Source organism: Molossus molossus, unplaced genomic scaffold, assembly GCF_014108415.1.
Source record: "Molossus molossus isolate mMolMol1 unplaced genomic scaffold, mMolMol1.p scaffold_m16_p_1, whole genome shotgun sequence".
Taxonomy (NCBI): domain Eukaryota; kingdom Metazoa; phylum Chordata; class Mammalia; order Chiroptera; family Molossidae; genus Molossus; species Molossus molossus.
This window is the reverse complement of record NW_023425344.1, coordinates 221680737-221693735: the sequence shown is the minus strand read 5'-3', so window position 1 is coordinate 221693735 and position 12999 is coordinate 221680737. Positions and strand designations below refer to the sequence as shown.

The window sequence follows — 12999 nt, the reverse complement described above, 5'->3', positions numbered from 1 at the left end:
CTTCATCAGGGGGCTTTCATTTCGTTCCATCCGACACAACAGTTCTGCCTCTTGGGCAGACTCAACAGCTCTATGCACATCTGTGCTCTTACGTAAACAAGTAAAAATAAAGTGTAAAACTCATGAACTTAGCTAACTTCTGTGCCAGTACCGTAAAATGATGGATATGATTTTCTCAGTTGAGCACCTAAGAATTCAGACAGCGCATAAGCCCCAACCTGTACCGTGAGTATGAAACAAACAAGGATATCTCGTTAAGAAGCTCGCCAGAGAAAGTTCTTGGTTTCCTCAGAAGTGAATGAAATCTATCATGGATTCCTTGTAATCCACTTACAGGAATCATATGGGCCCATATTCACCCAATTGGTATGTGAGCAGAGACATGATGTCAACAGAGTCTAGAGATAACCCTGTTCCGTGTTCACAGCAAAGCTGTGCTGTGATGAAAAGTACTTGACACAAAATGCTGGCAGAATAAGCAATGGAGTGGGTAGATTAGATAACTGAGTTTTAAGACACAGAATTGTTTTGGTCACACCATGAAACCTGGGCCTATCTTCAAAGTGCTTTGTTTCTCAGTTTACCTGCTTTTTAAATTGATCACAAAAGTATTTATGGGTTTGGAGAGGGGAGTGGGTTTCAGAGACGTTTGGCAAAGGCCTTGCTCAAAGAACCAAAACACATACTGTTCTTTTTGAGTTCTTTTAATGAAAAACAACAAGAAGAACAAACTGGAAGCAGTTGTTCGCCTACCCTCCTATCTCTGCAAGGTTCTATAGAAGCCAGACTCTCCCTTCTCTATCATCTATTATGTAATCTTTTGCTGATTCCTTAAACCTTTCAAAATCACGCAGCTAGAGAGGCTGCCCCTTCAGCCTGACCTGGCACTAAATGCTAAAACTTCTGTAGATTGTTAGCAGTAAAAATGCCAAATAAAAATCTCCTGGATATACTCTCTCACCCTGTGTATGCTGTTACCTTGAGTTTCTGGGATTTGTCTCCAACATAAACAGCGCTATTGTCACACTGAAGGAGGACCATGGGCCAGGCAAGCCACGACTAATACTGTCAAGTAGCACTGACAACTGATACTGGCGAAAGCCAATGGTCGCTTCTAATAGGGAACAAAATATTGAACCTTCACAATTCCCTACGTTTTTACAGGAATACTTAACTGTATTGCTCATTCTTAAAGCACCTTTCTTTTGAGGACTTACTTGATACTAATGTCTTTTTTTCATTGATTTTTTTTTTTTAAATCTGTTTGCTCCCTGTCTGAAGCAGTCTGTCAGGAGTAGTCAATATATCTTCTTCTCCTTTATCCTAGCTGAGGCAAAGACCCTTCTTTACTCTGCCTAGCCTCTAAGAAAATCTAGAAAAGTTTCCCTTCCTCATTTTATACTAACGTATTAAATTAACTTCACACACTGGGGAAAAGAAAATGAGAAATTACTGTAGGTTGTGGAGACAAACATAAAACATTGTGACAATGGTCACAGCAACCCACACTACATTTATAGGAGTAACAGTTTACAGTCCCTGCTATTGACTCCTAATTATCTAATACCTTTGGTTTTGTTCTTCACCTCCTGGTTGCCTAACTTTGGGCATTTTATTTTGTTTAATCACCATATTCTCCGCAGCAGGAAGAAAAACACAACAAATTGAAACCCAACGTGGTAATTTATTTCCTAGTTGCTCTCATAAAAGATTTGATGGAAAAAGAGATTGAAACTATTTTGGTGATTCATATAAAGTTTTTAATTATACAAGGAATTTGTTTGATTATTTTATTAACTTTTCTTTATAAGTCTATAAAGTAAACTGCTATAGTTCTCTACATTGTATGTGATATTGAAGCCTAAACAGCTAAAAAGACATTCATTGATACAAGAAAAAAGCATACTGGGGTCAGGAGCAGATTGGAGTCCCTGCATTTATTTATTTACTGGTTGAATGCCCCTAAGCAAGTCACTTAACCTCTCTGGGCCTCAGTTTACTCTTTGCAAAGTGGCAGGGGCAGGTCAAATAATCTCTAAAGCTCTATAAATGTATGGGAAAAATGAATTATTTTTAGCCAATAAAATATACATGGCCTGTCCTGGCCGTTGTGGCTCAGTGGTTAGTGTGCCAGCCCTCGAACCAAAAGGTCACAGGTTCAATTCCCAGTCAAGGGCATGTACGTGAGGTGCAGGCTTGATCCCCAACCCTGGTTGGAGCACATGCGGGAGGCAACCAATGGATGTAGCTCTCTCACAACAATGTTTCTCTCTCCCTCCCTCCCTCCCTCTTCCCTTCTACTCTCTCTAAAATCAACCTAAAAAATATCCCCAGGTGAGAATTAAAAAAAAAATCCAGCCCAGCTAGTGTGGCTCAGTGGTTGAGCATTAACCCGTGCACCAAGAGGTTGCTGGTTTGATTCCCAGTCAGGGCACATTCCCAGTTGCAGGCTTGATCCCCAGTAGGGGGCATGCAGGAGGCAGCCAATGGCTGTTCCTCTCTCAAGGATGTTTCTGTTTCTCCCTTCCTTTCTCTAAAAATAAAAACATATTTTTAAAAAATCCATGGCCCCTTGGAGGTATGTTAAGCTCAAGTACATATTATTCATAAAGATTTAAAAAATGTATATGTAAGGCACAATGGCAGAATGAGAGATCAGAGTCCATACCTGGAAAGAAGAGGAGTTAGGGACCACTTGACCTTGAGGTAGCTCAATGAACTTGGAACAGGGGCCATACTGAAAGTCCCTAAACTTTCCCTGAAGAAATGACAGATTTTCAAAATGAAATATCTGTGTAACAGGCCAGCATTTTCACATGTTCCATAGGCAAATGAGCATTCAATGTGATTTGTAAAATAGTTTAAAAAGCCATTTTAAAAAAAAAGGAAACTTAAAATTGGTATTTGATCATTGCCCCCTACAGCTGGGGTTGTGGAAACAGACCTCTCTCCCCCCTCTCCTGTGAACTCACACGGGTTTACAAGCGCCAGCTCTAATCCGAGCATGAGCGAGGTCATGAGACAAGAGTCTGATCAGGAAGAAAGTCAGTGAGAACGTCCCCCCACTTTGAAATTTTAACTCCTGTCCAGGCACTCCCTCTCACCCCATACTCCTCTCATAAAACGTGGTATTTATTTATCTTTGATTCTCCTCGAGGTGCTGGGAGCAGCCTGCCAAGTGAGCTGCCACCTTCCAGATTTAATCGGTTTTCCTCAGCGGCTGGGCCGCTCTGAACGCAGAAACCAGCAAGCCTTCCGCCTGATTGGGCTTTCTCAATACAAGAGCTGGCAGAGCCTCGCACAAACATCATCTAGGCGGAACAATAACAATATTAAGTTCCTTCCTATCACAATGGCTCCAGTGTTACTGGGTTGGGTTGTCATTCCACCTGTCAGCTGGCACCAAAGAACAACAAATTTGCAAATTTACACAGTTTTCTTAGGAATGTTCTTTCTTTTTTGCCTCTTTGGACTCTGTAGCTCCTATTATTTCAGAGCATGGGGGCTTATTTAGATTTTTTTACAACTTAACTGGAAAGGTATCCTTCTTACAAATGGAAAACTGCCACTGAACGGGCTTAACTTAGGCAGTAAGCAGAAGACAGATCAAGGAGTAGCATCCAAAATTATGTTCCTTGTCTTACTGAGGCTAAAAGGTCTAAGGTTTTATCCAGGGTTGCAGGCTGAATTAGGGGCCTGGAAAAAGGAAACGGTCGGTAAGGGAGCTGTACACACATGCACAATTCGGGTCAACTCAAAGAGGCTTTCACACAACTCTGAACACCTCAATTCAATGGGGGCAGGTGGAGATCTGTCCCCTGAATCGGTATTCTCCTGTTAGGAGCCTCTAACCAACAAATCTATTGGCTGTCCTCCCAGAGAAAAGAGTAGAAAGTGATAAGCAGTGAGGGAGAAAAAAGTTACTTTCCCATGTTGGCATTTTTTTCATTTTCAGGAAATCAAGCAAGTAAAGAAAGGTATGATATATAATATTGAAAAAGAACAGACTGCACAGTTAAACAATAAACAGTGCTGATGTTTAAGACTCCTGCTCACAGGTGCTCAGGAATGTTATTCTCTCTGCCCAGAACCACCCCTTCCAACACCGTGTGACCACCAGGGCCCCATGGCTCCTCTCTCACTTCGCTCAGGTCTCTGCTCAAAGGCACCCTCTTCAGACATGCCTGACTTGACCGGATGCTTTAGAATCTCCTTATCGCTCTTCATTTTCCTTACAACACTCAATGCTATGCAACACTGTATATCCACCTGCTTACTTTTTAATTGTCTCAAACAATATCCAGCATTGAATGACTGCATGATTAGACTGGATTATAACCTATAGACTTACTCTACTCCACATTCAGTCAGTCAATCAATTAACAATTATTGTTTGTTCACTAAACGTTGGACACTGTCTCGGACTAAAGAACCTATGTTAAGAAAAGGCCTCTGGATAAGGAGAGCATGATGACAGTTTAACATGGGACATGTCGTGACAATGCATACAGGGATATGAGAGCAAGGAGAAACGGCATCTAAATCAGACCGGCAGTCAGTCAAGTTCTCCAGGGAAGCTACAGTTGGGTTCTGCAGAATAAACAGTGTGCAGGAGGAAACGGATATGCAGCCACATGATGAAACCATAAGGTCAGTAGGGAGAAATGGTGGGAAGTGAGACCAGTAAGATGCAGGGGAGTTAGCATGAGGGGCCTTGGTGCGAAACTCAACGGAGTCCTGGAAGCTGGAAGGAGTCACTGAAGGTTTTAAGCAGAAGAGCGACACAATCACTCTGATGGCATCAGTAGGGACATGGATAGGATTTCACAGTAGTCCAGAGAGAAACAATAAAGCTAAGACAGTCCATGCCTGTATTCGTTCATTATTTCATTTCTTCACCCCAGCATTCAGAGTGCCTGTTTCGGCAAGGCACTTGTAATAGGTAACAGCAGTAGGAATGTAAAAGTGCCAATTTTAAAGCTGTGAAGTAAGTAAAATAGGAAGAACTGAGTGACTGACGAGGGGATTTTATGATGACTACCATGTTCATGGTTTGGGTGACTGAATGCAGAGTGATGCCATTTACCAAAACAGAAAATGAAATGAGGAAGTGTGAGGGGAAACGATAGCGGTATATTTGGGCAGGGTGGCGGGGGGAGGGGGAGTATATGTGTCATTTCAGATAATCTAAAGTTCCAGTTGAATATCCAACTAGAGATGTCTGTTAGGCAACAGGCAGGGAATTCATTACCCTCATGAGAACAAACTGAAAAAAAAATCCCTTCTGTATAATCTTGCAAAAACTTCTATAATGGCACTCAAAATTTCCCTGCACTTATTCTCAGATGAAAACATAATACAATTAGTTAAATTTCTTTCTTTGCGTATTCATAAAAATTAAATTTATACCTTTACTAAAAATATGAACATAGAGAACTAGAAATTAAAAGATTAATTTTGCAGAAAAAGAACTCTTTATGTTCATACTCAGCAATAAAAAGCACCATTGAAATTCTACTGATTTGTTGATCAAGGGGGGCATCCATAGTAAACATAAAAGAAAATTAATAGGAAGTGAAGGAAAGGAAGAAAACAAAGAGAGAGATGAGCGTGTGCACATGACGTTCCTGCTGGGAATGTGACTCCCCGGTCACATCAGGAAGCCTTAGCTGATCTTACTCATGGTATCTGTGTATTTACATTCACCACCAGTGAAATGGTTTGTGGCAGTTTATGAAAATACAGTCAATACAAACAAATAAATGAGAAACATGAGACCAACGAGGAACACACGTAGAAAATAATGCCAGGAGTAGGATCAGCACACAGACGTATATTGTCTATTCCTCCACAGCTTATTACAGATAGGCTGCAAATTTGGCTCTAACCCTCTTAGTAGTCAACGTAAAGAAGAAATACAATCACATATAAGATTCCTAACAGCCTCAAGATTGTTTTAGAAAATAATCAGTGTTTCCTGACCCTGAGGGCTGAGGGGTACTCCATCCCCAGATCCTCTCAAAGGTGAGGTGGTGTGGTGTCCTTAGGGAGCCTCAGAAACTCCATCACAGACAGAACAGTGAACTTTATCCGGCTGTTTGCGGTAACATCCATCACTGAAGGCAGTGATGTCACAATCTTCTACAGACAAGTTTTTGAGCAGTTAGAGAGTTCAGAGTTTGGATCTTTCCAAAAGAAACCTGAACACAAATTTGTCTATGGTATAACTTTAAGGTGCCTATATCCCTTAGCAATAAATCACTAGAGTAAAGGATGGGGTTAAAGTCCTCTTTTAAAAATTACGGGACCTAGCCCTGGCCAGTTTGGCTCAGCGGTTGAACATCGGCCTGTGGACCAGAGAGTCCTGGGTTCAGTTCCCGCTAGGGGCATGTACCAAAAAAAAAAAAAATTAAGGGACCTAATGAATACATCACACTCTACACAAATATGGATTTGGAGAAGATACCCCATGAAAAATATAGTGTAGTTAGGTAGAAAGAAGGAGAGCTTTAGAATTACACTTGGCTTCAAATCCTGGTTTTGTTATCAATTGCTGCATGACCCTAGAAAAATCACTTTAACGTTTGTGAGTCTGTTTCCTCTATCTATAGTATGCAGGTTGTAGTGAGGAATAAATGAGAAAAAAATAGAAAGTGCTCGTATAGTGCTGAGTATGTGGACATAAAGTAAATGAGAGGGTGCGGGGCAGAGTACCACCAGTGTACATGAGAGTCAGAAGAGGGAAATATGGAATCCATATCTAGCAAAGAAAGACCTATGTATACTGTAACACAACCGAGCAGGATGCCAAGAGAGCACATGCCTATCAATGGGACTGTATCCTATTCCTCAAGAGTGTTCATGGGTTGAAAATAAGTTGAGAATGCAGTTCTAGACCAAGATCTTTTTTGCTTCCTTCCACTGCATATAATTAGTTAGTGTGCAGTGTTTGTTATAAATAGGAAGAACCTATACATCAAATGATAAAGGCCAATAAAATAACTCATTCATCTAATTTCTAAGTAACCACCCACATGTCACTTCTGTATGTCATCAAATGTAAGATGTAGCCAAGAGAACACTTATGATAAATGACTTAATTATAAACCTATACTTACCAGGAAAAGAATTTTAATTTAATGAGCAGCATAAAAAATAACCAGAGCCTGTTCTCAATAGTAACTACTCATTTTGTCCTGTGGCAGGTGTACACATGCATTTGAAAAGCAACATCTGCTCTCCTTACAGACATCTTCACCTAAGGAAAAAAAGAGAGATTCCTGTTTCTCCCAAAAGGCTTTAAAGGCCAAAAAGTAAAACCAGATGTAGTTGTTTAGAAGCATTTTTCTTCCTTACAGGCATCTTTTTATGAATCATAACACTTAAAATATTGTATTTTTATTTTCCTTCAATTAGCCTTTTTTGGATGGTCACCTAAATTATTTTCTGGTCATCTCTCCTAAATTATATTCACTCCATCCCCAGACCTCTGGGTTAACCACACTTCTCAGTCCAGAGTATACACTATTACTCTCAGTCTATGCAAGACCGTTCTCTTGCATAGACTGGGGATTTTGTTATTTTAGTTTAATCTCCCCCCTCCCTACCTTTATCTAGAATCCTCATTCTCTCCTCCTACATGAGCAACTCTTTAATTGTCTAGCATCTGTTTTGGGTAAGGATTGTTTATTTGAAAAATGTAAAGTGTTGTTTTGTGAATATACATGTTCTTAAATTTTCATAAGTGATAATGTACTGTGCATAGCCTTCTTTTGTTTTTCACTAAATCATCTTTCCAAACTGTATCCATGATGCAGTACGGCCCTTTAATTCCGACCAAACTGCTGCATTGTATTCCAAAGCATGAATCTGCAACCTCAAACAGTGCTGCTGGTCCTAGCCGGTTTGGCTCAGCGGTTAGAGTGTTAGCCTGCAGTCCGGAGAGATGCGGGTTCGGTTCCCGCTAAGGGCACGTACCTCAGTTGCAGTTTGTCCCCAGCCCTGGTTGGGTCATGCGGGTGGCAGCCACTCAATGTGTCCCTTTCACATCGATGTTTCTCTCTCTCTCTCCCTCTCTCTCTCCCTCCCACTCTATCTGAACATAAAATAGAAAAATGTCCTCGAGTGAGGATAAAAAAAACAAAAACAAAAACCAGTGCTGCTGTATGCAAAAGTCACCTCAAGAAGCATTAAAGTTTAAGTGTAAGGAGGCGAACAGAAAAAAAGGGTCAGATCAGAGAGTAAATCCTGTGGCCTTGAATCCTAAAAGCATAAACTGTAAGGTTAAAAAAAAAAAAAAAAAAAAAAAACAGAAAAGGAAAAAGTGATATATTTGGAAAACTCAAAATTACGGTCTCTGTCAACATAAAGCCTTAAATCAAGTCATGATAGAAAAAAGCCAAATAACTAGCATATAAAGGCATGCTGAACTTCATTAGTAATCAGAGAAATGCAAATTAAAACAAAATATCACTTTACACCCATCAGTTTGGAAAAATGAGCAAGTCTAAATATATAAAGTCTTGGCGAGGAGCACTCACGCACGGGCGGTGGGACACGCGGGCGCGGCCTCTCCAGGAAGCGGCCTGGCAGCACTTGGTGACTCCAGGATGAGTGTTCTGATCACCCTGCAATCCTACTCCCGGGCACACACCCTGAGGGGACAGAGGTGTTCCTCACACCACTCGTTGAGGTAGCAGAAGAGACAGACCACTTCTTTTTCATGTAATACACAACTGTAGCCTCAGACTACGAAAATATATATATACCTCTTATTTCTATAAACTTTTTTTAAACAAAGAGTCTAGCATAAACTTCCTGTAGAAAATTAGAGCATGCTTGCAAATCTGAAGTACAAAACAAAAATAGCATCTCACATTTGCAAATGTTTATTATATTCCTATAGAATCAAAAGAATTTTTCTTAAATTAACTGAATACTCTCTACAAAGGCCCTAAATATATCATTCAGTATGAATAATATATATTTTTTAAGATTTTTAAAATTGAAATTAGAAGACGGGGGAGAGACAGACAGACAGACACATCAATCACCCACCTCCCGCATGCACCCCAACTAGCAATTGAACCTGTAACCCGGGTATATGCTCTGACCAGGAATCAAACCTGCCACCTTTTGGTGCATGGGACAACGCTCCAACCAATCAAGCCACACCAGCCAGGCATGAATAATATTATTTAAATGTACTATCAATGTACTTTGAGAGAGTATTTAAGGAATTTTAGAACAATTTATTAAAACTGCAAATCTTACCCTGTTATTGCAGCTATGATGTGATAGCAATCCAATGATAAGAAAGTTGAGTTCTCTAAGGTTAAACTGGTCATTTAGCAACAAAATGTTCCTATTTTTATTTTCCCAAGCTGCGTTAAAAATAAGCAGATTAGTCAGTTCCTAAGAATTATAATGCAAATGCTGAAGTTTAACAAGGCACCACACATGAGTATCCCAAGTGCTTTAAAGAAAGGTGTGATGTGATGCCCTGACAGGTTTGGCTCAGCAGTTGGAGCATCAGCTTTCGGACCAGAGAGTCCCGGGTTCAGTTCCCGCTAGGGGCACGTACCAAAAAAAAGAAAGAACGAAAGGTGTGATGGACACTCCTGTCGCACTTGATTATGGAGTTCACACACACAGGTGGCTCTGGAGCTGGGAAAGTTCTCCAGGTGCCGGGGATTTTTGTTTTATTTATTTATTTATTTATTCATTCATTCATTCATTTATTCATTCATTCATTCATTCATTTTAATCCTCTCCTGAGGACATTTTTGCATTTACCTTCAGATAGAGGGGGGAGGGTAAGAGAGAAAGAAACATCAATGTGAGAGAGACACATTGAGCAGTTGCCACCCACGTGACCCCAACCAGGGCCGGGGACAAACTGCAACTGAGGTACGTGCCTTTAGCGGAAATCGAACCCAGGGCTCTCTGGTCTGTGGGCTGATGCTCTAACCACTGAGCAAAACTGGCCAGGGCAGGTGCCGGGGTTTTAAATAAGACAACACTTTGGTCACTCTGGTAAATTAGGAAAAAAAGTTGAATTATAAATATGTAACTCAGCTTTCTATAGCATCTCTAGTTTTCATATAGTTTCCCAAACTTTACATATAAATGTGAAGTGAAGAACACTTGTGGCATAAAAGCCCATACATATCTGCTGTCTACAGTGCTCATAAGAAACTACTACCCTGCAGTAAGCTTTAAATACAAAGGGTCCTTGCCAAAGCCTGCATTTTCACACACACACAAGCATTTACCTGAGACAGAGGCTACCAAAGAAACTACATTCAGAGGAGGGGGAAGCTGGGGGTGAGAGGGCCGGTGCAAAACGCAGGAGAGGTTCTTGGCAAGGATGGCAATTTGAGAGGCCCAGGCAGATTGGGACGGATGGCTTTGTTCCATCAAAAGGTCGTTTGAAGCACAGTATTTTATTTTTGTAGTAGGGTATTGAGTTCTGAGATCTCTGATACACCCCAGGGAACCAGCAAAAGCTAGTCTCAGCACTGTGCCAGCCCCCTGCCAGGTCACTAATGAAAGTGGAGAACTGTGAGTGCACCCAAATAAAACACAGGAAAAGGCGAAAAAGGACTCCGAGCTGGGTCCGCTCCTTTTATTTCAGAGGAGCAACCTCTTCTGTACTTAGGGACTAATGAGTCATGAACAGGAGGTGGGAACAAGTCTCACAGTGCGTTACAGGGAGGGACAGCACAGGTCAGGCTTTGTGTTCGGTAGCCAGTTCAGTTTTCAGAGCATTTCCCAGCAAGGACCAAAAGCAACTTGAACAAAAGAAACGGAGCAGTTAGATACTTGAAGTGTCTCCATTAGTCCTGCAGAGAATTGGGTGCTTCAGTGTCGGAGTGATGGTGGAGGTGGGAGGAGGATATAGGCAGGGCACCCAGGGAAATAAAATAAAGATGACTTTATCTGAAAAGCACATACACTTTTTTCCAGTGTTGTTACTTTGAACTTTATGTTTTCTAAGGGATATGAACTCCAGTCCCTCAGCAGACTTTTAAAGGGAGAACAGAAATAAAGCCTAAGAAGGTATTTTATTTTTCCATCCTCACCACTTAATTAAGAAGAGCCTTTACAGTGCTCAAGGTTTTAATTACCTCCTCCCCCTCTCCAATCCCCTTCTTCAGTTACACCCACAGAGCAAGGAGCAAGAGCAAAACAGATATCTGAATCTTCTCTCCGGGAAGAAAAGACACCAACACAATTACCCTAGACACCATTTCTCTCCCTTCTCCCCTCCAGCTCCACCCCCCCCCCCCAACACACACACACACCCCACAGCATTTCTGGAGCGCAGGAAGCCTTCCTGGCATGATTGATTGCAAGCAAATGCTGCAACATGAGAAAGTTCCCAGTAATCTGAAGAAAAGGAGAAAGAGGGAGAAGGGAAAAGGAGTTACTAAACAGAGGAAAAGATGGGTTGGAGAAGCAAAATCCGTAAAAAAAAAAAAAAAGAAAAGAAAAATAAATAACATCTTCTGAGATACATTAATGAAAAATAACAGAGATCCAATAAAAATCTGATTTATTTCCATATATCTTAAGAAAATAGAATTTCAATTATTTTCTCTTTATTTACTATAATGACATGTAGGCCAATAAAAGATGTTTTTAGTTGGCCCAGGACTATTTTTGTAATCTTCTGCCCCTCCCAAAACTTAGACCAAAGACATCATCACTAATCTCTCTTAGACCCATAGAGAAATAAGATCCCTGATTTTGATTTGGAATTCTAACAACAAATTCAGAGCATGCTCTCGAAGGGCCCTGTAATAGCAAATTATAAATTATTTTTAGAGTAATTACAAATAACATCAGCTCCAATTTATTTAATATCAATAATGTGCTGGTATATACTCATGACCTCTAATTTTTGCAACCAGGATGCAAGCTAGACATTGCCAGGAATCACAGTGAGGACACTATACAGTAAATGACTTGCTCAAGGCCACATAAGCTAGTCGAAGATGAAGCCAGGATCTGAATCCAATTGTTTTTACCCAACACAAGAAACTGAGCTGTAATAAAACCCTTTCACATTTGAACAGTATAGATTTTTAAGCTTAATACCACAATAATCCAGAGTTTTCTGTAATCAACAATCTGCCACATAGATTAGTAATAATAAACAGTCATAATGAGAATGACATTATTTGCTAATTAAAGTAGACTGGCTGTAGGTGATCTCCAGGTTGTACTTCAACAGCTGGGTGAGTTTCCATAGGATCTCAGATTATTTAGACTAGAATTGGACCCCAAGCCCTCACCTGATCTATAGGTTCAGTATCCGATTGTAGTATATACCTGCTACTCAAAACAAAGAGAGCCACTAAAAGAATGGAACCTCAGAGTACCAAAGGACCTTAGAGAACTCATAAATTGTATGAACTTTGCCAGTAGTCTCTTAATGCCTCTGCAAGCCTGAACCTTCAGGAGACCTCAGGAATATAATTCCCTGAAAAGGTCCCCAAGACTGGAAGCTAATTCAAGCAGAATCTGGACCTTCTCCATCCCTCTGATTAAAGGGTGTCCCTATCTAAGAACAGTATTTCCCTGTGGTCTGCACCCATCCATCTCCAGTTATTCCTATCCCCATTTTCTCTGATCTTGTGTCAACCTCTGTTTTCCCCTTGTTTCCTTCCTGTCAGCATTTAAACATGTGTCAGCCCACCACATCGCTCCCTCAGTCCATACCTCCTTCATATACTGCCTTCTGTCTTTTCTGTAAGACAACCGAAACACATGGAAGCATGACCTGCACCTGCTGACTCCACCCACTCTCTTCCCACTTACACGCTAACCAAATTTAATGAACTCCTGCAACCAGCAGTCTACCAAAAAGGCTCTCAAAAATTAATACTTTTTAGTTGCAAAAGTCAATGTCTTCTTCACTTTACTTGACCTGTTAGTTGAATACAAAACCATTAAACACTCCCTTCATTGTGGAATCCTCTCTTCCTTTGGCTT

General features: G+C 40.7%; 1 protein-coding gene across 12 annotated transcripts in view; it reads right to left on the bottom strand.

The window, feature by feature from the left end:
• Positions 1-12999, bottom strand: part of RAD51B (RAD51 paralog B) — a 547382-nt gene that overhangs the window by 352638 nt on the left and 181745 nt on the right. For 4 of the 12 annotated variants that reach the window (XM_036267257.1, XM_036267251.1, XM_036267299.1 and 1 more), the window contains 2 exons: positions 8541-8654; positions 7119-7258 (listed from right to left, as the gene is read on the bottom strand). The exons of 1 other annotated variant lie outside the window; for it this stretch is intronic. In XM_036267257.1, the coding sequence (XP_036123150.1) occupies positions 7187-7258; positions 8541-8654 (186 nt within the window). In that variant the 3' untranslated portion in view covers positions 7119-7186. Of the gene's footprint in view, positions 1-7118; positions 7259-8540; positions 8655-9332; positions 9384-12999 lie in introns of those variants that run through there. 7 more of the 12 variants (XM_036267285.1, XR_004960184.1, XR_004960183.1 and 4 more) reach the window with 7 other exon arrangements.